General features: G+C 52.2%; 1 protein-coding gene across 12 annotated transcripts in view; it reads right to left on the bottom strand.

The window, feature by feature from the left end:
• Positions 1–26890, bottom strand: part of SYNE3 (spectrin repeat containing nuclear envelope family member 3) — a 110834-nt gene that overhangs the window by 33465 nt on the left and 50479 nt on the right. For 11 of the 12 annotated variants that reach the window (XR_012329857.1, XR_012329858.1, XM_073800082.1 and 8 more), the window contains 11 exons: positions 19971–20132; positions 16886–17233; positions 14170–14306; positions 12515–12689; positions 8924–9106; positions 7839–7982; positions 6834–6968; positions 3369–3530; positions 3069–3241; positions 2490–2619; positions 803–964 (listed from right to left, as the gene is read on the bottom strand). Coding sequence is in view for 10 of the 12 variants with exons in the window: in XM_073800082.1 (XP_073656183.1) it covers positions 803–964; positions 2490–2619; positions 3069–3241; positions 3369–3530; positions 6834–6968; positions 7839–7982; positions 8924–9106; positions 12515–12689; positions 14170–14306; positions 16886–17233; positions 19971–20132 (1911 nt within the window). In the remaining 2 variants the exon portion in view is untranslated. The other variant, XM_073800083.1, reaches the window with a different exon arrangement.

Genomic DNA, 26890 nt, shown 5'->3' with positions numbered 1-26890 from the left:
ACCCTGCCTCTGTTCTGGGAAGCCCAGGCTGCCCTGCAGGAGGATAAGAGATGAGTGGTGCATCTCGTGCTCATCTCGAATAGCCCACCGAGCTCCAGAGGACAGCCACCCTGCTGGTCTACAAATATGGGCACCCAGCCAAGATCAGAAGCGATGCCCGCTGACCTCAGTCAGTCTGAACTGCCAAACTTCAGAATCATGAATTAAATAAACAGTTGTTCTCTTAAGCTACAAACTGTTGGAATGGCTTGTTCCATAGCAAGAGTTAACCGATAAAAGAATTGTGATGAGTGGTGATATTTTCCAAGTTGGGGACTACAGCAGTAGGCTGAATGAAGAGACGAACGAATGGATGGTTCTTCTAAAATATTGGAAGCAAAAAAGTTTTCTTCTTTTTTTTTTACAAATTTATCTACGTATTTTTGGCTGCGTTGGGTCTTCATTGCTGCACGCGGGTTTCTCATTGCGGTGGCTTCTCTTGTTGCGGATCACGGGCTCTAGGCGCGTGGGCTTCAATAGTTGTGGCTTGTGGGCTCTAGAGCGCAGGCTCAGTAGTTGTGGCACACGGGCTTAGTTGCTCCGCAGCCTGGGATCGAACCCTTGTCCCCTGCATTGGCAGGCAGATTCTTTACTGCGCTACCAGGGAAGCCCTGAGGCAAAAAAGTTTTAAAAACTATTATTTATACACAAGCCAGAACAGCTCAAGGGCTATGTATGTGCTCCTGTTTTTAGAACTCCCTGGCGACAAGCACATCTCTGGGGGCAAATCCTTCGGAAACAGGGCCTTTCCTTGGGAACAAACCTGCAGTTTTGTTTCTCTGGTCCTCAGGTCCTTGGCGGTGGCATTTCTCATGGCGATGATTCTAACCAACTTGGAATTATCCACCTGCAACCAGTGCTCAAAGCTCCTCAGGAGCTGGGAGAAATCTTCACAGCTGTCTTCCTCCTCCTGAAGCACATTTGTCTGCGGGAAGGCACAGCACAACCAACACATCAGCGTTTTTGAAAACAGTCCACTAGCCGCATGTCCTGGGGATTCCATCTGAGCAGAGGGGTGGGGCCAAGGATGCCCAAACGGTGATAAGAGACACCTAGGGGTCGGGGGTGGGGGGCGGGGATGAGGAATGCATCTCCACTCAATGTGGCCATGTTTAGGGGCCAAGGACATTCCTCACCGTCACCTCCCTGGTCTCCTGGAGACAGCCAGCATCATCCCTTACCAGAATGTCTATAACAGTGGTCACCTTCTGCCACTTTTGTCCCCCCCAGGCTATGCGGCCAGAGTGATCTATCTAAAATGCAAGGCCACTCAGCTGAGCCTCACTTATACACTTTAGTGGCCTCTCACACTCCTTGATGTGGCCTGAGAGCCTCAGATTCCGGCTCTGCCTGGCTCTGCAGACCATGCCACCTGCCCCATCCTCTGAGCTCTCGGCCCCTGGCGCCGGTGCCCTCTCCCTCGGTCTTTGCACACATGGCCTCCTCCGCATGGGATGCACCCCCTCCACTCCTCTCCTTGACTCCCACTCGGCCGTGAGGCTCCCCCGACATTTCCTTTCTCCCAGGAGGGCTTCGCTACCCCAGGTCACATCACTCTGCAACAGGCTGCCATAGCGCCTGGCCCCTCTGCCTCCGAGAAACGCATGTTCCGTAAACCCTTATTCTATTGCCTTGTGGTTCCCACTTCCTTGCTCCTCAAAATGTGCTCCGAGGCCCAGGAGCCTAAGCATCTCCTGGCAGCTTGTAGAAATGCAGAGTGACGGGCCCCAGCCCAGACCTGCTGAATCAGAATCTGCCTTTTAACACGATCTGGCGGCCCATGACAATCTGAAAAGCTCTGTGCTGGATTCTACGTTCTCTGAGGGTTGGAAGTGTCTCTGTTTTATTGACAGCTGTGTCCCAGCTCCAAGCACAGTCCTCAGAACACAGCAACAGTCAGAAGTGCTTTCTGGATGGGGAAATGAAAGAATGAATGGGAAAACGACTGAATGGACATGTTGTCTTTGAAGAAAAAGGAATGGATTTCTTTCCAATGTGGTTTCGTTTTTTAAAGCCACTCAAGGGAAGGGACGGATGATACTATGTAGGTAGGTAGTTCTTTTGACAAAATACAGTTTAGGGCACAAAAAATACCCATCTTGTGTGCTTTCCGTTTGCATCTGGGGTCAGCAGGAAGCTTCCAACCCCGACACTCCTCCCTGCAAAGGCAGTAGCCGGGGTTTCTGAGGGTGAGGGCCTGTCTGCCCGAGGGATGCCTGGGACCTTCCCTAGTGGGGACCCCTGGGTCTGGGGTCTCAGAGTTCCTCTGTCCAGTGGCACAGGGAGCTCTTGTGCCACTACCGGACAGGCTCACCTGAGATGGGACATGGTCCAGTCCTGAGTGGAGCATGTGGCCCCAGGCAGGGAAGGGACTTTGCTGGAGACAGCTTCCCACCATCAATTGACTCGGGATCTGGTCCCTCCCCGGAAGCCCCACTAGACGGACTCACCTGACGGTGGTGTCGGAAAATAAGATCCATGGGGGTGATGAGAAACCCAGTCTTTGGGATGTTGTTGGTGAAAATCAGTTTCTTCCCCGAATCCACTTCCATCCTCTGCAGCTGCCGGTTTCTGATGAGGCTGAGAAGACAAACCAGCCCAGTCAACGACGTGGTGATGGGATGGGGACTCCCCGGGTCACAGGAGAAGGAACAGAATCAGGGCACCAGGCAGTGGGGGCCGACTTCTGGTCTTCCCAAGCCCACGCCTGTCCTTCGGGTTTGTCAGAACCTCCCCAGGCCACCTGCATCTCCAGTTTCCTGCTAGAGACTCACGTTACTGTCATCAAGGTGCATATACCCATCGATGCAGGTGAGGCCCAAGCCAGGAGGGGCTGGAGGCTAATTCCCGAGCTGAGGCGTTTCCTCGCTCTTAGTGCCTCTACTTAGAATTGCCTGGAGATGCCTGGAGGCAGCTGGGCCACGCCTGGCACCCAGACCCCAGCCTTCTGTTCTAGGAGCGCAGCTGAGCTCTCCCTGGCTGGGAAGGGGGCTGTCCAAGACCAGGCGCAGAGTCGGGAGCCCTCTCACCTCAGCAGGCTTCCCCTCAGCAGCCTCAGGGCCCCCCAAGACTCCACCAACTCCTGAAGCTCCTTCTGGACCACAGCAGCCCCCTCCGGAGAAGACTTCTCCATCACCAGCCGGCCGCGTGCTTCAATCAGGGGCAGCTGGGCCTCCTTCGCGGGGAATTCGTCCAGCAGCTTCTGAAGGACACACACACACACATACACACAGAGTAAGGTAATGGGGAGGGGGGAGGGTCTCTGCTCCCCAAACCTGCTTTTTTGGGATGCAGGGGACAGAATCTCTCTGTGGGGAGAGGCCTCTTACCTCGACATCGACCTCTCGGGACTGGGCATCCCATGGGCCCGTGTCCACGCGGTGGGCCTCCAGCTTCTGCGTGAGCATGGAGATCCACTGTCGCAGCTCCAAAACCTCGTGGCTGAAGGTGCAATGTTCCCGCACGCTCTGCCGGCACGTGTCCACAAGGTCCTGCAGCACAGCCCCGGGGGACCCAGGCTGAGACCTCACCCTGCAGGACCCTCAGCCCTGCCGGAGCCCCAGGGGAGGATGGCCCCCAGGGCTCCCCATCCAGCCAAGAACATGAGCGGTTGGTCTTCTCTTCTGCACAGCGCAAGGAATTTACCCCAGAAAGACCAACTCTGGTTTAAAGTGCTTATAAGCCTGTCCTACTTTTATGGAAAGTACCAGGTCTGGGTGAGGGTGCGGGCAATGGGAGCTCACGTCCGTCACGGGTTTGGGCGTAAACTGGTACAACCACTTGGGAAGACCGTAGGTCTGTATCTACTGAAACCCAACACAGGCACCCCTATGACCCAACCGTTTCATTCCTGCGTGTAACCCATCAGATGTGAACGTATCTTCACCAAAAGGCACGTGTGTGCTGTTACTGGTGAGAGCCCCAGACTGGAAACTCCCCAAGTGCCTGTCAGTGGTAGATGGATAACTGCATTGAGGCACATTCACAGGAGGGAATAGGTCACCTCCGCCGCAGCCGGCATGAACAATCTACACAACAATCTAGTGTAACGTTACGGATGGATTTACAGCCATCGTGTGGAGACCTAGAAGCCAGAAACAAAATGAAATACGCTGTCTTCATTTGAAGTAACGTATAAAATCAGGCAAACCCAATCAATGCCGTGCCAAGTCGAAGGTCAGGGTTACTTGCAGGTGTCAGGCAGCAACTGGAGGGGGCACGAGGACAGGTATTGTTCTGTGCTGTGATCTGGGTGCTGGTAACGCAGATTTTTTTTGTTTTTACAAATGCATTAAGCTGCATAATTAGATGTTCACTTATCTGTATATGATTTACTTTGATAAAAAGTCTTTCAAATGGTCTTGCTTTGTTTCCCCTCCCGTGAGTCAATCATGGCTCAGCTCTCTGGGACCTTGTTCATCTCTGTCTCCACAAAAGGTGGGTGCTGTATCCAGCAGAGTAACCATTCTCTGTCCTCCTGGTCACGCAGCCTGAGACCCTCGAAGCCCCTCCCTCTCAGCCCACCACAGGCCAGTCAGACCCCAGGGTCTGTGGTCCCCTCTCTTGCTGTGATTCTCAGTTTAGGTCCTTGTGATTCTTTGCTGGGCCACCGTAGGGCCTGCCTTCCTGCATTCCAGACACTGGCTGACACCACTGGCTGCCACTAGAAGCTGGGGACTTCCCTGCACTGTCACTACTACCGTCTCCTCCTGTCCCCTGTGCACCAACATCAGACGCAATGCCTTACGCAATGGGGTATGTGCCCCCCAGGGGGACAGGAAGATCTCCTGGGCTACGGGGGAAGGACTTACTAGACTTAAAAAGCACCGAGCACCAAAATAATAAAAGAAGGGCAATACTTCTTTGAAGAAGCATTTAAACAATAAAGAAGTATGAGAGAAATGGAATATCACCACTTTGCAAGCCTTGCGATGCTCAGCTAATACTTCTTCTAATTATTATAACAATCCATTAGCTCATCGTTTGGATGTAGGCGTGAAAGCTGATGTCTGCTGCTTCTGTGGGCTCTGCGGGCCCCTGAAGAGCAAGCACAGTGATTCCTACCTATTTCTCTAGTTTCCCGGCCCCAACCTTGAGACCACACGCTTTTAATTTATTAAATGGAATTAAATGCATTCATCCAGACCTTATGCCTCGATTAAGACCAACAATGCAGAGCTAACCCACACCTCGCGAGGTCTTCTCATGTCCTACTGACGTCCACAGAGATGAAAAAGCTGTTTATCGTGACCCGAGCTTAGAGTCTTACTCCAGCACTCTCATCACTAGAGGCATTTGTAGCTGTTGCGTAGCGCGAGTGCGGTCTGACCACCTCCGATGTCTTTGGTGTAGCCTTCTTGGAGTACCTACTTCATCAAAAGGCATTATTTTATTTTATTTTATTTTTCTAAAAGGTTATTTTATGACACAGGCTTTTTTTTCTCTTTTAATGTATTTATTTATTTTTGGCTGCGTTGGGTCTTCGTTGCTGCATGCAGGCTTTCCCTAGTTGCAGCGAGCGGGGGCTACTCTTTGTTGCGGTGCGCGGGCTTCTCACTGCGGTGGCTTCTCTTATCGTGGAGCACGGGCTCTAGGCGCATGGGCTTCAGTGGTTGCAGCACGTGGGCTCAGTAGTTGTGGCTCGCGGGCTCTAGAGCGCAGGCTCAGTAGTTGTGGTGCAGGGGCTTAGTTGCTCCGCGGCATGTGGGATCTTCCCGGACCAGGGCTCAAATCCGTGTCCCCTGCATTGGCAGGTGGATTCTTAACCACTGCGCCACCAGTGGTTTATTTAAAAATAAATTTTATCTATTTTATAAATTGAAGTATAGTTGATATACAACGTTTCAGGTGTACAGCAAAGTGATTCAGTTATATGTACATATATATGTGTATATATATATATATATATTCTTTTTCAGATTCTTTTCCATTATAGGTTATTATAAGGCATTATTTTATTATAATTACTCTCCTTTTATTTCTCTTTTTCATAATAGAAAAAGCGTTATATTAAATTTTAAAATTGTGCAGGTAACTCTGTGATTCAGGGTTGCAAAGAAGATGTCAGGAATATTTGTTATTAACATAGGGCATGCAGGGTCCAGAAGGGTGGAGAACCCTGCCTTAGACTAGCGTTCTTGAGCTGTGGCTGCCTGACAGCTGGCTTTGCACGCCGGGGGCACTTGTTACAAACGCAGACCCAGGATGCCATTTAAATCGGTGTCAGGGTGGGGCTGGAGCCTGCATTTCAACTTGTCCTCAGGCCAGTTTTGAAGGAGCCATCCCACTACCCACACCTACTGGCCGTCCCACCACCAAAGGGGCATCGATCCTGTGTGGACCCCAGCAAGATCCAGGTGGCCACTAGAGGGCACTGCATACGGGGCTTACGGCCACCAGGACCCACCTTTCAACCTGGCGTTACCGCCACAAACGTGACGGCGACTGCTGCGTGTGTGCAGCCTGGTCCGTGCTTTGGCTTCCTGGCACATGTGGAATGGTATGCTTAACTTGTTGCTGACTCCGTTGTTCATCTACCCACCAGAACTTAAACCCAGGAGAGCAGGGGCCTTGGCTGTCCTGCTCGTGCTGCCTCAATCCTTAGAGCCCAGAACACTGCCTGGCATACAGGAGGTGCTCAGTAATTGAGGTGCTCCTGAATGAATGAGGAAGGGAAGAAAGGAAGGGAGAAAGAAAAAGAAGGGTTGGAAGGAACAAAGGAAGAAAAGAGGGAGAAAGTCCCCAGGAGTGTCAGATGTCTCTGTCACAGCACAGACCCTCTGCTGGCCCCTTACCTCCAGAGACCTGTGCAGGGTCTGGTGGTCAGAGGAGAGCTGGTCCATTCTGTGCTGGTGGTGGGAGTTCCCCTGGACGAGAGGCCTCATGGCCTCCATCTGCACCCCCAGGTCCAGCCCCTCCTCCTGTAGCCCCTGCAGGAGAGGAAGGAATGAGTGGAGCGCGCTTTCCGCTTCTCCTTGTGGAAGCTGATCAGGGCGGGGGCTCCGAGTGGGAGAGACTGGGAGGGTCCCGGGACCGTGGGACTCCCCCTCTCCATCCGCTGCACCATATGGCTGTCTGATGGGCCCATTCTCAGGACTGGTGAGAATTTTAAAAATGAGATGAAAACATTCTGAGACACCATGAAAATAAACTGCTAAAGACCAGAAGGCATCTCTGGGGGACAAACTCACGTCTGGACTCAGACTTGATGACCACTTCTTAATATGAAAAATCACATCTCAGCTTTAGTTTTAAAGCCCCAAATGCATCATTTTTAATACCTTCCAAAGAACATTCCCAGTTATGTATGAGCTGTGCCTGGGTTTTAAAAAGATAATTGTTGTTTCACGTGCATTTTAAAAACCGGCAAGCTCCTCACGTAGCCAACAATTATTCATGATCAGCCTACGTACAGTCCAGTGTGTTTTCAAACATTTATTCTTAATCCCCAAATCATTTATTTAACTGAAGGCCTCTGGACTCATTAGGAACACTTAGTGAAGCAACTTTAAAAGTAAATATTCACGTTAGACTTTGGAACCATGGAGTAAGCAAAAGGACAGCCTATCATTTTGTTAGGCTCAAGAATCAGCCATTTGGAGGTGCTAAAGGCCTTGCTGAGGCCAGGAACCATCAGGTATATCAGCAGAGATTCATCTGAGATGAAAGGTCAGTTCTCAAGGGAGGGTCTAAATATCGGGCTGGCCGCTGCTTTGCTGGTTACTGTTACTGCAGGGGGCTGCTTCTAGGCACAGCTGAGTATCTGAGTAGAGGTGACTCAGGCCCGACAGACCTCTTACCTGCAACCTCGAAAGCTGGGCCTGTTTCCCAGGAAGGTCCCGCTGAAGCCCATTCTCAGCACGGACCCTGATTTGGAGGTCTGAGAGCCTTCTCTGCAGGGGATCAAAAGCATCTCCGAAATCTTTGTGTTGAGCGAGTGAGCTCTGCGGAGACAGAACAGGCAGCACACAAATCAGCTTTCTTCTCAGGCTCCCAGTGGTACAACCTGACACTCACAGACTAGCTGCTCTATCTCCAGCCTTCTCCTGGCTGGCTCGTACTCACTCAGGCGCCACCCCCTCCAGGAAGCCTTCCTGGAGCCCTTGAGGTGTTTGACTCCCCTCCTTGAGGACCGTAGTGTCCTCACCTAACAGTTGTTCTGCCTCTAGAACAGGGGCTGGCAAACTACATCTCCTACCACACACCCCAAGTCCCAGCAGGGGCCTGTGTTTGTAAATAAAGTTTTATTGGAACACAGCCACACCCATTCATTTACAGCTGCTTTCATGCTACAGCGGCAGAGTTGAGAAGCTGCAACAGAGACCACTTGCCCTGCGAACCCTCAAATGTTTGCTAAATGTTTGCTCCGTGGATTAGATCAAGCCAGGGATGTAATGCTCTTAGCAGGTGCCAGGCCCCTCGTCAGTGCCCCAGAGACCATCTCTTTCATCATCATCATTATTAGACGCTCAGCAAACATTTGTTACCTAAAAGAAACTGGCCACAACATCCCATGTTATGTCTGTGATTTCGTGTGGCCGTTTAAAAGTGTCCCTAATAATACTAGCTCCCAGCTCTCCAGTGGTTTAAAGTTTACAAGTGTTTTTCTCTGCATTTTCTTATCTGACAGTCCCCAGCTCTTTGCAGAAAACAGTTCGACTTGATCAGTGAAGAAGGGAATTTGGGGGCAGAGGTGGGAGGCCGACAGGTGAGAAGGATCGTGCCATAATCCTACCCAGATGATAGATGAGGGGCCTGAGGTCGTGGGGGACAAAGCGATACGTCCAGGGCCACGTGGTGGCCAGTGGCAGAGCTGGGGTCAGGATGCAGGGCTGCCCTTCCTGGAGGGCTGGGTCGACGGCTGAGGGCCGCCAGTGGGGCTCACCTGCAGTTTGCTCTTTCTCTGCAGAAGCCGGTTGTGCAGTAAGTCTCTGTCCCTCACGGAAGTTGCCACCTGCTCCAGCAGGGCCGTGGCTCTCTCCTGGCCAAAGATGCCGCCCAGCAGGTCTTTCTTCAGCTGCAGCATCGTCAGCTCCTCCTTCAGGCGGGAGCTTTCCGCCAGGGCCGCCTAGGGGAGACAGGGCCTCCGTGAGCCGCAGGGCAGGATGAGGCTGGAGATGGGGCCAGGAGCGCACCTGTTCTGGCTGTGCCTGCCCAGGAGGCTGGGCCTTGGTGCTGGTTTCCAAGGAAGCAGCAAACGTAAGGAGAAACGGGCTGGCAGGAGGGCGGTAGGAGGCCCTGAATGTCAGGGTCAATCTGATTCCTCTCTCACCTCCACATCCATCTTATTACCAAAGCCTGAGCAAGAATTCTACCTCCTACGTGTTCTGGAAATCCGTCCCCTCTCCATCCCCCACCACTGACTGTGCTCACCTGAACCCCAGAAGCTCCTGACCGCCTGCTGCCTCCCAGCCGCCCCCCAAAATTGACCGTCCAAACTGCAGCCGAACCCCAAACTAACCAGTCTGATCCTCTACTCAGTGATCCTCTATCACCGACAGCAGTGGGCCATCCCCCAGTTGGTGTATGGGACATTTCGAAGGGGCTAAGGGCCTATGGGATCATGATTAGAGGAAATTCTGGAAGGCTTCCCAGAGGAAGTGGCACCTGAGTGAAGTCGTGATGTGTGGGAGCTCACCGGGCAGAAGGGGAGGAAAAGGGGACTCAGCAGCCCTGTGTAATGGGCAGCTGGCTCCTAAGCAGGCAGCCTGAACTCTGCACAGCCCAGGCCCCACCTCCTCCAGGAAGCCTCCCCTGACCACATTCCCAGTCTACATGCACTCTTCCTGCCCCCAAAGCCTTGTTCCTCGCTTCAGGCTCCTGCTGATCAACAGCTGTTGGGGACAAATACCTCTTGCTTCTCTAACTGAGGGCACAGGGGCCCTGGAGGCCAGGGGTTTGGTCTTCAGCTGGCCAGAGTCCTTCCATTTGATATCTGATGATGTTACAGAGATGCTGAGCTGGGCACGGGGCTGGGAGAGGGAGAACTAAGACCCCAGCCCAGGTGTGTGGTTTGCAATTAGCTACACAGAGGTCAAGCTTCTAGCTGTAGGGAGTCACCTTCACCCCCTTTTCACCAGACTCAGACACAGTATCATGAGGGTTAAGAATTCAGGCTGGGGAGTTGCAATCATGAGTTTGGATTCCATACTAACTGGGAGAACTTGGGCAATTCCAAGCCTCGGCTTCCTCATCGGTAAATTAGGGGTAGTCGTACCCTAGCTCACGGGGCTGCCGTGAGGCTTAAATGCCTAGGAAGCATTTAACATACTGCAGGACCCAGAGTGAACACACCATAAAAGACAGATCTTCTCAGCCATTATTATTTAACCAACTGTTACGTGTTGAATTGTGTCCTTCAAAAAAGATATGGTGGGAAAAAAAAAAAGAAGACTCATGGGGAGAAGATGGCCACGTGATGACAGACACGGAGATCAGAGTGACGGACCTACAAGCCAGTGAACACCAGCGACTGCCAGCAAATACCAGAAGCTAGAAGAGGTAAAGGAGGATTCTCCCCTAGAGCCACTGGGAAGAGCAAGGCCCTCCTGACACCTTGACTTTGGACTTCCAGCTTCCAGAACTTTGAGAGAATGAACTTCTGTTGTTTGAAGTCACCAGTTTTGGGTGCTTTCTTGCAGCAGCCCCAGGGAACGAATACACCAGCCACGCCCAGGTTTTGGCTGGAGCTTTGCAGATGCACAGGCTGCTCTGAGGCTAGATGCAGGAGCTGAGTCAAGACAAGAGAGAGCTGGCAGCTCGAGCCCTGGCCTGTGAAATCCATCCCGCCCAGGTGGGCCGGTGGGAGTGATGAAAGACATACTTCCAGCCAGCAAACAGCGTCCAAACGTGAATAAACCAAAGTCCTGGCCCCAAGTGTTCCAACCCACTGCTCCGCGAAATTCCCGCACTGGGAGTCCTGGGTCATACTCGAGAAAGACGGGACCTCTCTCCTGCTTCAAGGAGGTCCCGGTTTGCTTTCTGCCTTAGTGGGAAGGACAGGATGAAATATAGTTGTGACACAGTGGGGAAAGTTACACAGGTCTGGGTCAAAGCCAGCCCTGTCACTTACTGGCTGTGTCACATCGAGCAAGTGGCTTCCCCTCTGGGACATTTGTTTTTCTCAACAGTCAAATGATAATAAGTGTTCTGAATGCCTCGCAAACCTATTTTCAGGAGCCAGAGTGAAGACATGGATAAGAACATTAGACAAGAGTCTAGAACCCACCATGCTGCCCCCAGCTCTGCTCTCTTGAGCAGCCTGACCTTGAACAAGCTCCCTAACTTCTCCCTGGCCCCAGTCCCTCATCAGTAAAATGAGGAGAATGGTAGAAATGGAAACAAAAATCCATGTACATAGATAATCAACATGTGCTAATGATGGCAATGAAAACTGGAAAGAACCTAAACAATCAAAGTGCAGAAACTTTAAAAAAAAAAATGACATGGAATATTCTGCAGCCATTTCAAGTGACGGCTTTACTGACCCATTTTAAAGGCCGCTGAGGAGAAGTTCATATGTGTCAACTGAAAGTATCTGAATATACAACCACACAGCATGAGCTCAAATACACAGTGAGGATGCACACTTGCAGTGGTGGCACCCACCTTGGGGCCATGAAGGCAGACGTGGTTTAGAGCTGGAAAGAGCTTGGGTCCTGGAAGATACTGCTGAGCTATCAAGCCAGCTCTGGGACGACCTGAAAGTCTCCGTGTTTGTTTGTTTGTTTAATTATTTAATTTTTTTGGCCGCGTTGGGTCTTCGTTGCTGCTCGCGGGCTTTCTCTAGTTGAGGTGAGCGGGGGCTACTCTTCGTTGCGGTGCACGGGTTTCTCATTGCGGTGGCCTCTCTTGTTGCAGAGCACGGGCTCTAGGCGCGTGGGCTCAGTAGTTGTGGCTCGCGGGCTCTAGAGCGCAGGCTCAGTAGTTGTGGCGCACGGGCTTAGTTGCTCTGTGGCATGTGGGATCTTCCTGGAGCGGGGCTCGAGCCCGTGTCCCCTGCATTGGCAGGCAGATTCTTAACCGCTGTGCCACCAGGGAAGTCCCGTCTCTGTGTTTTAAGCCACCACTGATCAGGTTTCCTGTCACTTGTCACATGCAGCCCAACTGACACACAATAAAGGTAATGGCCTGACACCCTGTTTCTCAGCACTGCTCAGGCTTCCACCTGAGGCCTGCCTGCAGCAGGGTCCTAAAGAGAAGGGCTGAGCGCAGATCCGTGCAGTCCTGGAGCCACACCAGGCACCAGGCTTCACCTCCTTCCCAAGAACTGACGGTGACTTTTGTCGCTGATAACTACAAGTGTTGACATTTCCTGTGCACTTAGAACTCACCAGACAGGGTACAGTGGCCTCCACCCAGACATCTGGAGGACCCAGAGACACGCCTGTCCCTGCGGGGGCGCCTGAAATGCTATGCTTGGCTGGTGGCCTCCCCCAGCTGCACCCATCAGCCCTCCCGACAGAGCCATGCGGACCTCAATCTGTGGCAGGAAGGTGTGGATGGAGGGCGGGTCCGGCAGGCTGGCGGTGACGTCCACGATCCTCTGGGCCAGAGCCCTCCACAGCTGCAGCTCCTGCAGGGGCCGCTGGAAATGCCGCCACAGGTCCACGCCCGCGGCATTACGTAGCCTGCTGCTCTTGGCTTTCATGCTGTGAGCACCGTGGAGGGGGAACCGAGAGAGGAGAGAGCGGGTCAGTATAGGAGCAAGGCCGCTGCCCAGAACCCAGAGCGCCCGGCTTGTGCTGCTTCCAGGGTGGGCACTCTCCTCTTCTACGGACTACTGGGCTGTCCACGGGACCCTGAGGCCTACGCTGTCCAGACAAAAGGGCACCGGAGGTAAGCCAGTCCTCGAATAGACTTGCATCCCAGCTTCTGGACCAGGGAAAGAGTCAAGCCTGGAAGAGGAATTATGGAGCCCCCAGGCTGGTACCGCCTGCCCCCAGGCACCTCGCGGAAGCAAAACAGAATACTTTCTTGAGTAGGATGCCATTACTTGAGGCCCAAATAATTTCTACAAATAATTTTTCCAATATGCTGTCCATTGTATATAGCACAGGGAACTATATTCCATAACTTGTAATAATCTATAATGGAAAAGAATCTGAAAAAGAAACGATATATATGTATAACCGCATCACTTTGCTATACACCTGAAACGAACAAAACGCTGTAAATCAACTACATTTCCAAAAAAATACGTATATATATATGTACAGATATAATGTCTAGCACCCAGTCATAGATAACCAGCACCTGCCCCCTCCACGAGAGCAACGAAGGGGAGGGAGACCTCGGCCACCCTCTCCCACGGCCCGCTATGCACAGGAGGTTCAGTCTCACCACCACCTCAGCGTCTTGTGGAGGATCCAGGCCCTTGTTCTGCGCGTACACATGTAGGGCCTGTGCACACCGTGGGGCGAGAGTCACCTGGCAAGGCAGGAGGTCCCTGAGTTCCTTCTCGAGGAAAACCCCTGCATCAGAGGCAGGAGGATGAGAAGTGCTACAGGGGCGGGGACAGCTGGGCTGTGTTCCAAACACCTCTGAGCCTCACGCAGTAAAAACAGGTAGCGATTCTGAATTTACACTGTGCCCAGCTCCACACAGGGTGGATATTTGAACTGCTGGTCTTTGCTGGGCTAAGAAGCTGGACCTAGCCGCGCCCGAACCCATGGGCGGACACGGAGGTAGCGGCTGGTCTGAAGTCAGGTCCAGCGCTTACATCAGCATGGCCGTCAGCAAGTGGGGCACGATGCTGGCCTAGTGAAAAGCCCTCCCCTTTGGCCATTACATAGGGGACCCATCCCCCGTGCGAAGCTGCATAAGGAGACTTGATGGAAATAAGTGAGGAGGCCACATAGCACAGAGAAAAGCAAAGTTCAGGCCTCTTTCTGGGAGCAGAATGGAAAATACTTCGAAAAGGGGTCAGTACCTGAGCCCAGTGAGACCCTATAATGGCCAGTCGTTGATAAGAACAAGAACTATTTGTTATCAGGCAGCAAGAGGTGCAAGCGCCTCTGCAGCTGGCGTCAGACGGGCAGAGGCCCTGAGCAAAGCCCCCTCTGCAGCTGGCGTCAGATGGGCAGAGGCCCTGAGCATGAGGTCCAGGACCACCCGTGGCCCGCCCGGTACCTCTGGTGCTCCTGGATGGCAGAGACCACGCTGCCCGCGAGGGGCTGTGGGTCCTCGGGGAACACGATGAGCTCCTTCAGCCGGGCCTGCAGACGGTCCACCCGAGGCTCCTCTGCGGCCAGCGCCGCCCGCGTGGCCTGCAGCAACAGACAACACCCGACGGGACAGGTGAGCTTCCGAGATGGGATGGCGGTGTGTGTGCACCGGGGTGAGCATATCCTGTGGAAGTGGGCCAGCCTGGGGGAAAACGGTCCCCCAGGGGAGGGACAGGGGCCCCGAGAGCTCAGCCCCTGCTCTCCCGCTCCGTGACCCCAAACACATTTGCTCTTTTTTTTTTCTTTGCGGTACGTGGGCGTCTCACTGTTGTGGCCTCTCCCGTTGCGGAGCACAGGCTCCGGACATGCAGGCTCAGCCGCTCCGCGGCATGTGGGATCTTCCCGGACCGGCGCACGAACCCGTGTCCCCTGCATCGGCAGGCAGACTCTCAACCACTGCGCCACCAGGGAATCCCCTTGTTTGCTCTTGATAAGCAGGTTTTTCTCTTTATCATCACCTACCTCACAGCCTTGCCATCGACTAACACCTAATCATACAAATAACTAATACTTAGGGAACAGTGATGACGTGCTGAGTGCCCTGTGGTCCCATTCATTGAAGCCTCGCCATGGTCCTAGACAGTAATTCTCTGTGTCCCCGTTTTACACACAAGGAAACTCTGGCCAAGAGTTTTCTGGCAGTTGCAGAGCTGGGCAACGGTGGACCTGACATTGGAGCCGGGCCCTCTAGCCCTTAACCTGCCCCTTCAGCACTGAAGGAAACAATGACCTGAAGACGCTCTGTGAATCCACTTATTGTCGGCAAGAGGACATTTCCACCCAGCAGCCCGACCACTCCACTCAGCCACGTTCAGGCACTTCGGATGCGGCCTCTTCCTGCTATCCTGGGAAATGTGGAGTTTGATCCTGACCTTGACTCTGGCTGGTCCCATGCTCAGTAGGAGGCAGGGTGGGGGAGTGGAAAGCGCACGGGCTCTGGCAGGACACAGGCTGGCCTGAAAACCCACCTCCAGCCCTTCCCAGCTGCGCAGCCTTGGATCGGTCCTGGTCCCTCGGGGGTAAAACGGGGCCACCCCCGCTTGACAAGGCACCGGGTACAGGGCGGGAGCATTTCTCACTACATAAACGCTAGTTTAAGAACAGAGATCTTCGAACAAGTTCTGAAATTCCCCTTCACTGATTTCCGGTTAGTCATATCTTGGTCATAATTGACACTTGAACCGGGTGGGACAGGCAGCACCTGTAGGGATGTGGTCTGCCTCCTGCTTCGGGAAAGGCTTCCTGAAACATAGCCGGGCATGGCCAGGTGGCGGCTGTCGGGACACGGGAGTGTTGGCAGGGCTTTCCAGGCCTTACCCTCCCCGAACTCCATCCCTGCCAGTTTGCTTGCTTTGACCTTGGCCCTCACCTAGAACTCCTGCTAAGAGCCATATGTTCCCTGAGTCCCGCTGCTATTGGCAGGTGCTGTTCTAAGCACTTTTGTTTTCACAGGTTCATAAGGAATGTGGAAGGCAGGTCTTATTATCATCACGTCCCTGTCACATTTAACTGAGATTAAACGACTTCTCCCCGGGAATTCCCTGGCGGTCCAGTGGTTAGGACTCCGTGCTTTCACCAACGAGGGCCGGGGTTCAATCCGTGGTTGGGGGAACTAGGATCCTGCAAGCTGAGCGGTGTGGCCAAAAAAAAAAAGATTCTTCCAAAGCCAGCCAGTCGGCAAGGAGAGGAACCAAGACTCGAACCCGGGCAGTCTGATCCGAAAGTCCCCGCCGTTCACCACCGCACCACACCACCCCTGCCCTGTGCCAAGGCAGACAATCCTACAAGGGAAACAACTCCCTTTGTAGAAAGTTGATCACTGCAGTGAACCTGGTCTCCTACAAGGCTGAGTGATGTTAAAGAGCACGGATGCTTCGTTTCTACCTACACACAAATATTTCTGCATATGAGCAAACGTTAGAAAGAAGAGGGGAAGAAACAGAACAATCTGGAGTGGAGGTAGGGCCTGGGGGCTTTCCTTTTAGATCTTTCCCCTAATGGAATTGACAAGCTAGCCCTTTGAGTTAGTATAGTAAATAAAGGACTGCAGAAGGGTGTTAATCCTTATTTGAAAAATCTCTCTGGCCTCACGTCAAACCTCTCGTGAGTGGGCACATGGGTGGGGAAGTGGGAGGGGGCTCCGAATGGACACCGTGTCTGGGTTGGAGTGCCCCCACCCTCCCCAGGATGGGCATCATCTGCTGGGCCTCCTAAGAGCCCTGGTTATGTTTGTTCCTCATCTTCTCTACACTGAGAGCCTTGCCTCTGACCTCACACTCCCTGCTCTGTGCTCGGGAAGTGCTCACCACATCCTACCATCAGGCAAGCGAATGGCAAACTTGGAGCCGGTCCACCTCTTATTTACCCACCAACTCATCATGTGAGGCTGGGGATGTCGTGGGGGCGGGGGGAAATCTCTCCAGGCCTCAGTTTCCTCATCCAGAAAACAGGTACAAACAACCAATTTGTCTACTGTGCTCGGGGCACTGAGATTATCAAAAATCCAGGAAGACCAGAGCCAGCGTGCTTGAGACTTAGCGTGATCCTCCCGCTGCACAGAGGATGCCCCGAGGCACACACGGCACCCGGACTGGGCCGCGGCTTTGCCAAACACTGCTTACCGAGTAGAGTCTCCAGCGGGCCACCAGCTCGTCCTGGGTCCCTGCTTTGGCCGCGGGTTCCAGGTCCTCCTCCGCCAGCCTCTGAAGGCCCTTCCTGAACTCTGCCAGCTCGGCCTCCAGCTGCCTCCTCTGCTGCTCGTAGGCTTCCCTGGACCAGAGCAGGCCCCGCAGCCGCCCCTCCTCCCCCTCCCAGAGTGCACGCAGCTTCTCCAGAACATTCCGCATCTCCTCCAGTTCTCTGGTGATCTTCTCTGCACCCAGAGGGGAGCTGCTCTGGATGACGCCCCCGGCCTGCTCCTCCAGCCTCCGCAAAGACTCCTCGCCCCTGGGAAAGTCGCTGGCGATGTCCTAAAGCAGGGAGGCGGTGGGAAAGAAACCCGAGGGGAAAAAGAAAACACGTGCTGCGTTTCCCAGGACCTCTGGGAGCGTCATGCCCAGCGGTAATTCCTATTCCCAGGCTAGACCCAAGGCACCTTTCCAAGGGGTGGACTGTCTGCCTTTGTAACATGTAGGATGTGATTCCGTTACCATGTCATTTACAAGCCATGTGATTAAGTGAAGGGGAAAGTCTCTGTTGGGTACTTCTCTGTCTTTAACACTCTCTGACATTTGTTAATCTTGCTTTTTTAACAGAGACGGAGGCAGCCTCAGGCTCGAAGCCTTCAGCTGGCAAAAGTATGGAGTAAATAGAACCTAACGACGCCATTTGGCCTCATTACATCTATTTGTGTGGCTATCTACCAATTCTGAATGAGTATTGGTATTCCATTTATGACAATGATATAAAATTTCTTTTTAAATCAGTGTTCATTGCCTTCTAATATTAAAAAAAATTTTGGTAAACACTTTTGTCTGTTTTATTTAAAATACCTCCAAAATATTTTTTTCACTTTTTTAGTGAAGTGCAACTTACGCGGAGTACAGTACAGACTGTCCTTGACTTAAAATGGTTCGACTTATGATTTTTTTTACGACGGTATGAGAGCAATATGCATCCAGTAGAAACTGTACTTTGCATTTTGAATTTTGATCTTTTCCCAGACTAGTGATATGCAGCACGATGCTCCCTCGCAATGCTGGGCAGCGGCAGTGAGTGTAAACCAACATAGTTTTCACTTTCACTATGGCATTCAATAAATTACATGAGGTATTCAACACTTTATTATAAAACAGCCTTTGCGCTAGATGATTTTAGGCTAATGGAAGATGATCTGAGCACGCTTAAGGTGGGCTGGACTAAGCTATGATGTTTGGTAGGTTAGGTGTTTTAAATGCACTTTCGACTTACGATATTTTCAACTTACGATGGGTTTATTGGGACGTAGCCCTACTGTAAGTTGAGAAAATCTATATATAGATCTTAAGTGTTACTGTTCAAAGAGTTCTGAGAAATATATATGCCCATGCAGTCCACACTGTTATCAAAATATAGCATTTCTAACATCCCAGAAGATTCTAGAACTTCATCTATTTGAAATCATAGAATATGTTATTTTTTGAAACTGGCTTCTTTCACTCAGCATAATGTTTTTTAGATTCTTCTATGCTGTCAGGTATATCAGAACTTCATTCCTTTTCATTGACTAATATGTCTTTGTACATATATTCTATTCTATGACGTGTTTATCCAATACTCTGCGGATACAAATCTGAGTTGTTTTCAGTTTAGGGTTGTTATGAATAAAGTTGCTGTGAACATTCTTTTACAGATACCCACACTTTTGAAAAGTTCAATTTAGGGCTTCCCTGGTGGCGCAGTGGTTGAGAGTCCGCCTGCCGATGCAGGGGACGTGGGTTCGTGCCCCAGTCCGGGAAGATCCCACATGCCGCGGAGCGGCTGGGCCCGTGAGCCATGGCCGCTGAGCCTGCGCGTCCGGAGCCTGTGCTCCGCAACGGGAGAGGCCACAGCAGTGTATATCACTTTGCTTTTACAAAAGACCTACAGTAGTACCTGTTTTCGCTACCTGAAAGAAATCCAAAGAGGATTTTAGCTTTTGCGAGAAAAGGTAATGACTTCTCCGCTTGTTTCCTGTTTGTTTGTTTTTCTTTTTAATTTTGTGGCCGTGCTGCGCGGCATGTGGGATCTTAGTTCCCCAACCAGGGATCGAACCCGCCCCCCCTGCAGAGGCAGCAGAGCCTTAACCACTGGACCGCCAGGGAAGTCCCACTTCTCTGCTACACACCATTTCGGCTCAAGAACAGTTCCATAGGAACACGACTTTCAGATAGTGGGGAAACTGCACACGTCATACAAGATATTTTGTGGCCACTGTTCATTGGCTTTTTCAAAAGAGAGTCAATTTAAATACAAATATTAAATAAACGGTATAGGTGCTGTAGAGCTGTGTCAAAAATTATAAAGTGGTCCTTGAATTATTGAAGATAATCTACCCACTCACTTTACAGAGGGAGTCGGAAGCTCGTTCAGGATCACAGCAAGTCAGGAAGCCCAGAGTGGACCCAGCTTCTCCTGCAGGTTAGATGCTTACGCCAGGGTTCCTTACCTTCACATACTGACATGTGAGGTCAGATAACGCTTTGCTGTCGGGGGCTGTCCTGTGCACTGTAGGATGTCTAGCAGCATCTCTGGCCTCCATCCACTAGATGCCAGGAGCACCTCCACCCCCAGTTGTGACAACCAAAAATGTCTCCAGACGTGGACAATGTCCACCATTTGAGCCCAGCTGCTCTAGACCATGCTGCTGTGGCCTTGGGTTTCCAAATGCCCTACTGGCTCAGAGACTTCCATAAAGCAGCCGAGGCCCCAAGCATGGGATCTACACCACATCCCATGCTTCTCCTCTTGTGGGGTCTGTGTACAGGGATGTTTGCATCTCCTGGGACCTCCCAGCCCCATCCTATTAAATAAACTCTAACAGAGACCAGCCAGCCATGAGCGCTCCCTCCCCACTCTGGCTCCCAGTCCCATCTTATTAAATAAACTCTAACAGAGACCCGCCAGCCATGAGCGCTCCCTCCCCACTCTGGCTCCCAGCCCCATCCTATTCAATAAACTCTAACAGAGACCCGCCAGCCATGAGCGCTCCCTCCCCACTCTCGCAGAGCCTTGCCGGAGGTTGGTTACCTGCAGCGCCGAGAGACGGTCCTTGGTGCTCAGCCGGCACTTGCGCCCCATGCAGCCGTGCACCCGCTCCACCACCGCCTTCAGCCACAGCTGGAACTCGTCCACGCTCAGCTGGAAATGTTCATGCTCCTGGGTCACCTGCTCCAGCAGGTCCACTCTGTTCTGTGGGAGGGGAGGAGAGTCACCGGCCGTAAAGGTCCCCAGCCCAGGCTGCCCCTTGCCTGGCCTCCCAGGCCTGAGTGTGTGTGTGTGTGTGTGTGTGTGTGTGTGTGTGTGTAGGGAGCGTGGGACACAACTGACCCTCAGCCCTTTCGCTGGACACAAAGATCCCGGACATTCTTCTCTACCTCATCAGCAATCAGTCAAGAAATTCTTGGCTTTGGAGACCAAAACATGCCAGCACTGGGCTTGTCAACCACACAGTGGACTTTTCTTCCTGCCACGTCCTAGGAATGGCACTCAAGATGGGGCCGTGGTAACAACTACATAACACTACCATTTGAGCACTTACCAAGGTGCCGGCGCTGCCCTAAGAACTTTGTGTACAAGATCATCTCACTGAATGCTCCTGACTGCCCCCATAATGTGGTACCATTATTATCCCAGTCTGATAGATGGGGAAACCAAGGCACGGAAAGTGAAATGACTTGCCCAAGGTCACCTGGCTAGGAAAGCACCAAGATTCCAACCTGCGAGGCAAGGCTGGGCCAACGCATCTCTGCTCCATTGTGACTATGTCCATGGGGTACGAGAGTAAACAGCAGGCTGCCCCCCATTTCCCCCGAGTGTGGTGATTTGCCTGCATGTGTTGGAATTGCCTCTATTTTCAGACACTCCCACTGAAGCTCTAACCACACAGGGGCAAGATGGTGTCCTAAGGGTGGGTGACATTTGGGGAGATAACAGTGTCCTGCTATAAGACCTACTGTGTGCCTAGAATTCTGATTTTCAAAACACACCCCTGATTACAGCACCATCTCTTTAAACCCCTCCACTGCTCCCCACTGCCCCCAGGCCCAGGTCCAAGCATTGTAGCCTGGTGGTCAAGGGCAGGACCCCACGATGCGGCTCTGCAGACCAGCGGTCAAGACCCTGGGCTTGGGAGCCCACTGCCTGGGGCTTGACCCTGGCCCCCCTCGAGCTTGTAATTAACCCCTCCGTATGGTGTGGTTGATAACAGTAACTGCCTCATCAGGGTGGCATTAAATGAGTCAGGGCTCGCACAACCCCAGAACAGCACCGGACAGCGAGTAAGAGCTTGAGAACTCTGAGCCATTGTTTATTGTCACCTGTGTCCCTCTGCTCTTGTCACACCCAACCAAGTGAGAGGTGCCCACGTGGCAATGCTAATCTCCAGGCCCCACCTGCTCTGAGGCTTTGCCCACTGCCCCAGGCTGTGGCTCTCCCCCAGCCTTGTCTACCGAATTGTCATCTGGTGGGGACCAAGTGCTCCCTAAGGACACGGGGGTTGATTTCATCTCCCTGGTCCCGCTCAGGGCAGGCTCTGAGACTAAGTGCTTGCTGAGTGGCCAGATGTAACTAAGTGTGGGGTGTGTGCCGGGGGAGGGATCTCTCCAAGGAGAGCCAAGAAAAAGGAACCAGGGGACCTTCGTTTAATAAGCACCTACTATGTACCTGGAAATAGACCGGCATTATCGTATTTAATATCTTCACAAGGATCCCAAACTGTCCCACTATGCGAGTATCCAAATGGGTGTCGGGAGGTAACATAACTCTTGCAGACAAGATTTAAACGCCAAGTTCAGACTCCAGAATCACTGCTCAGGCCCAGCGGGTGGCAGAATCTCTCTTTCTCGCAGACGGGAGATATTCTGGGCTTTGCCTGCCGTGTGGTTTCCGCTGCAACTTCTCCACCACTTGTGTGCTACTTACATCGTAGCACCCAAGTTGCAGCCACAGGCAGACACATAAAGAATGGCTGTATTCCAACCAAATGAATCATGGGCACTGACATTTGAATTTCCTATCATTTTCACATGTCATGAAATAGTCTGCTTTTAATTTTCCCCCAACCACTGAAAAATATAAAAACTATTTTTGGTTTACAGGTCATAAAAAAGTCAGCAATTGGGCTGGGTTGAACCTATGGGCAGTGGTTTGCTGACCTCAGCTCTCAGCCATGGAGTCAGGCCACGTTCAGGAAGGTCCTGACCTTCTGCGAGGCTAAGCCAACCATTCTCAACTGGGAAAGGTAGACGGACACGTGGATTTGAAAACCCCCCCTGGCTATGTGTGTGTGCCTTCCCCTCCCGTGGAGAAGCCCCTCACCAAACCTAGAAACACCAATTCATTGAAACCTTTGCAACACCCATGGCAAGTAGGGGAAAATATCCCCATTTCAGAGACGGGGAAACCAAGGCACAAGATCAAGTCCTTCAGTGAAGAACTGAGAGTCCTCTCACTATGGGAGGGAGGCTCAGCGCTTGACAGATGGGAAACACGGGGCTGCCTGAATTCAGAAAGTGGACCAAGGTCCAGCGACCACCTCCATCACGTCTCCCCTGCTGCTCCCCATCCCCGCAGGGTTATTTGCATCCACCAGAATCCTCCCCGAGCTTCCTCCATCCACGAGAAGATTCATTTACGAAACAAAGTGGGTCAAGAATACTGAGCAGAGAATAGGGGCTGGGCCCCTGGTTGACACGGATGGTGATAAAGGTTGCAGTGCAGCAAACTCTCCAATAAAAGTGCCGGCTGGCGGCTCTGTGTGTGTGAAGAATGAGGTGCTGGCACTGGGGGAGATCCAGAGTAAATAAAAGCCTCTGTGACGGTGAGCAGGCGGCTAGGAGAGGAACGCGGCCGAGCAGGGCAGGCATCCAGCCGCGCTCTGTGCCAGGCGTAAAGAGATCACAGAACGCAATTCAGCCACGGGCGGGCAGGGCACGTCGGAGGAATGTGGGTGACAAATGGGAGAGGGTTCCACCTCCTCTCGTTACACCAAACAATCAAACCATCTGTGTGGGCAGAGTTGTCAGGAATGTCAAAACCCAACCAATTAACAAGGGAGGGAGTGGATTTGTGCCTCTGCAAAGGGCTGCAGGAAGGGCTCTGATTCCTGGCCGAGATGCCAAAGAAACACAGCCACAGAGGGAAGCAGGGAGGAGGAGGGTGCTACTATCTGCCTGGCCCTTCAGAAAACAATCATTGGATTAAAAACCATCAGGCAAAGTAAACAAGCAGGCCCCGCCCACGGGCAACCAGCCTGCTTTGTCTATTCTCGGCTTTCAGTGGCTTTCTGCTGGCTGTGCCACTGCTAATTCCCGGGCTTGGCCACTTTCCCTGATCAAGAATCTCCCTTCAGGGGGTGGTCACGAAGGATACAGTCCAGAGGTGACCCCCGCCGTGCTTCTGTGGTCCTGTCCCTATTAACACCAGAGGCCTTGCTAAATTAACACATTGGAAGTCAAAACTGGATTTTTAGAGGCAAAAGTAGTGGCTTGTTAACCAGCGCAAGAAATAATGAAATGGGCTCTCCTCGGTGAACGTTGAGATATTAATACATACGGTATCTCCTATGGCCTGAGACGCATCCTCCCCAAATTCACACCATGAAGCCCTAGCCCTCAATGTGATGGTGTTTGGGGGCAGGGCCTTTGGGAGGTGATTAGGGTTATATGAGGTCATGAGGGTGGGGCCCTCAGGATGGGATGAGTGCCCCTATAAGAACAGACACCAGAGAGCTTGCTGACCCTCCCTCTCCAGCGTGTGAAGACACAGCAAGAAGGTTACCATCTTCAAGCCAAGAAGAGGCCCCTCACCAGGAACCAAATCTGCTGACACATAGAGTTCGAACTTCCCAGCCTCCAGAACTGGGAGAAACAAATTCCTGTTTTTTAAGCCACCAAGTCTATGGTATTCTGTTCTGTCCACCCGAGCAGACTAAGACAATATCCCAGAGACGCTTCCCACCCTTTGAATAGGCCGGGACCTCTAGGGGTCCCTGCGTGGCTCTCCTGCTCTCACTGAGGTGGGAGGATTTCAGTTGCCTGCCTCAGGGTGGCTTTCTCGTCTGACTTTAGTGCAAGGTGAGACCTTCAATCAAATGTCCAGAGCAGGTGACCAGGAGGCATCCGGGCTACCAAGAACCTCTGAGGGCTACTGGACATGCAGTGTCCCTCGCCCTGCTTAGGGTGGAGCCAGAGTGTCTTCCTTTCGTCTGGAGCTGGAAGGCCCAGTATGGGGTATGCCCCGGGAGGCTGACGCTGGGGAAGCTATATCCTATTTTACTGAAGAGGACCCTTGCTAAGGGTGATATAACAGTTTGCCCCTCTCAGTAGCTCCTGTCTTCTGAAGGTCATGGCATCATCTGGAAGCTATGACTGTTCTCACCAACAAAATGCACATGCACATGACAGTTTGAGTATAACTTCAGAGAGGCTCTGTAGGGGCCTGCCCTGGCCTCTGCCTCATACCGCCTTTCAATCTTCTACTGCCGGCTCTGGGAGAGACAAGAAACAGCTCCCCATTCACCACCCCTACCCCCAACCCCATCCCGAGAGCTAACCGGGCTCCCTGTGAGTTAGAACACAGCTCCCAAACCTCTGGCAGCCAGGAGCAGAAAACCAAGGGTCTGTGAGCTTCAGCCAACAGCTCAAAAGGCCAAACTGAACGGCCTTCTCTCATAGGGTCCAGTCACCCTGCACACCCCCCAGTTTCCACACTGAGGTCAAAATTCACCAGCCTGTCTGGCAACTCGGAGGGCTTCTGCCAGGGCGGCAGCTTCCCCCCACCCCTTCATCATAGGCAGAGCCCCCAGGCTCCTGCCCCCAGGATGCTGCCAGCTGGGCTCCGCCTCGGGAAAACCCTTGGAAACAACCTGCTCCCTCATCCAGGGGCTCGAAACCTCCCATGTACCACTGCGTCCACTTTCTGAGCTGGACCCGCAGGAGCTCTGGCGGCCCCTGATCTCCCCTGATGGACACAGGTGCAGCGACTCACCCAGGACCCGGGGCAACCACCAAAGGAGGACCCCACATAGGGAGTCGCCTAGGACTTCCGGTTCTTTCTGATGGGCCGGGGTATCTGACCCTTAGATTATTATTATTTTTTTAATTGAAGTATAGTTGATTTACAATGTTGTGTTAATTTCTTCTGTATACATCAGAGTGATTCAGTCATATAGATATATACATTCTTTTTCGTATTCTTTTCCATTGAGGTTTATCTCAGGATACTGAATATAGTTCCCTGTGCTATACTGTAGGACCTTGTTGTTTATCTGTAGATTATTTTTTAAGTCAAAATTTAAAAAAAGGGCCCAGTCACACCTTCTCTACTTACCACATAAGAAGGTTGGGAGACTCAAATGAGGTCAAAGACATGAAGGGACTAGGAAAAGATAGCATTCGCCAATAAGAGTTGTGATTTCTATGAATTTTTGGATCCAGTGAGGGGAGGGTTCCCTGGAGGGACGATGAGAATCTCTGAGGTGATCATTTCTTAGAACTGGTGCTCACCGGTGCCCCAGGCATGCCCCTTCCACACACATGCGTGTACACATACACACACACACACAAAACCACTTTCTATTTCCTGCACGAGGCGCTCTCTGCTGATTGGCACAAGCACCTGTTTCTTGTAAAGTCTCAGCAGCAAGGAGGCCATGGGCCAGGCACCTCCCCTGCCTGAGCCCGTGGGGCAGACCTGGAGAGAGAATTGCTGTTAAGCAGGCTCTAGACACTTGGATGCCGTGAGGGAGGACCAGCTGGCTACAGCTCTGAGAGCCAAGCTCCACCCCACCTGCCTGTCCTCCGAGCCTCCCAGCTGCAGGGGCGGGGTTCTCATTCATTCAATGAAGGGCTCAGAGCACCTGATACGTGGCAGACACCATTGTTGTCGCTATTTCTTCTCACTGCTACCGAGAGCACAAGTCATCCTTTATTCTGGGAAAATGCCTGCCAATTTCAAAGAGCTCACATGCAAACTCATTCAGTCCTACACCCTGGCTCCAGGTAGGGTGAGCACCCTGAGGCCACACAGCTGGGAAGCAGCAGAGCCTGGCTGGAACCCAGGTCCCTTTCCAAGCATTCTGGGGCCAGCGTCCTATTCCTACTCAAGGTTTCTCAGATCTCTGCTTATTATAGAACCATTTCCCATAACTTGAAGGACCCAGGAGACTTCCACCTCCAGCAACATGGGAGAGCTGAATACCCTTCCACCGTAGCCAGCCAGAAATGCTGGATAAAATGTAACAAGCATCATTTAAATGCAGAACCACGCACACACCGCACACACCAAGGTAAGAGATATCCCGTGGACCAGATGCAAAGATGCTATGGAAACCAGGATGCTAAACCCACATGTGTGCTTGACGTCTTCTTGGGTTTAATGCTCAGGCTGGAGGAGGAGGTAAGACTCTGGGCCCAGGGGGGCAGAGACCACGGCAAAAAGGCAGAATACTCAGGGGACCCCCCCTCTGTCAAAGGGTGAACTAGAGAAAAAAACCTTCCCACCAGCGCAATACAAGACAGAAGCATATGTGTTTCAGCCTGGGGTCTGGCTGAAAAGACAAATGAAAAGATAGTCACCTTTCAGAGTATGGAGCCAGGAGCCTCTTGCATCATTTTGGCTTAGGGTTCAAGTGCAGAGAACCCACTTGATTTAGGAACCCCCAAAACATTTCAGTGACCCTCAGTAGGAACCCTGAAGGTAAATTCCCATGGTAGCCTGGCTGAAGAAAACACAAGCTCTCTGAGGGCCAGGCCCAGCCACGGGGTTCTGCAGATAAGGCCCCAAATAGGATGAGCTCACAGCTCAGAATTACGAAGTCTCCAAGGAAATGATCCACCATGTCAGGAGACGCAACAGACGGCAGTATCAGGCCAGGAACTTCAGCTACTAGAGCAGCCTGACGATTATAAAATGGGCATGATTAAAATGACTACAGATAGAATCCGTAC

This window comes from Tursiops truncatus, chromosome 2, assembly GCF_011762595.2.
Source record: "Tursiops truncatus isolate mTurTru1 chromosome 2, mTurTru1.mat.Y, whole genome shotgun sequence".
Classification (NCBI taxonomy): Eukaryota; Metazoa; Chordata; class Mammalia; order Artiodactyla; family Delphinidae; genus Tursiops; species Tursiops truncatus.
Note: the sequence above shows the minus strand (reverse complement) of the source record. Positions and strands in the feature narration are given on the sequence as shown.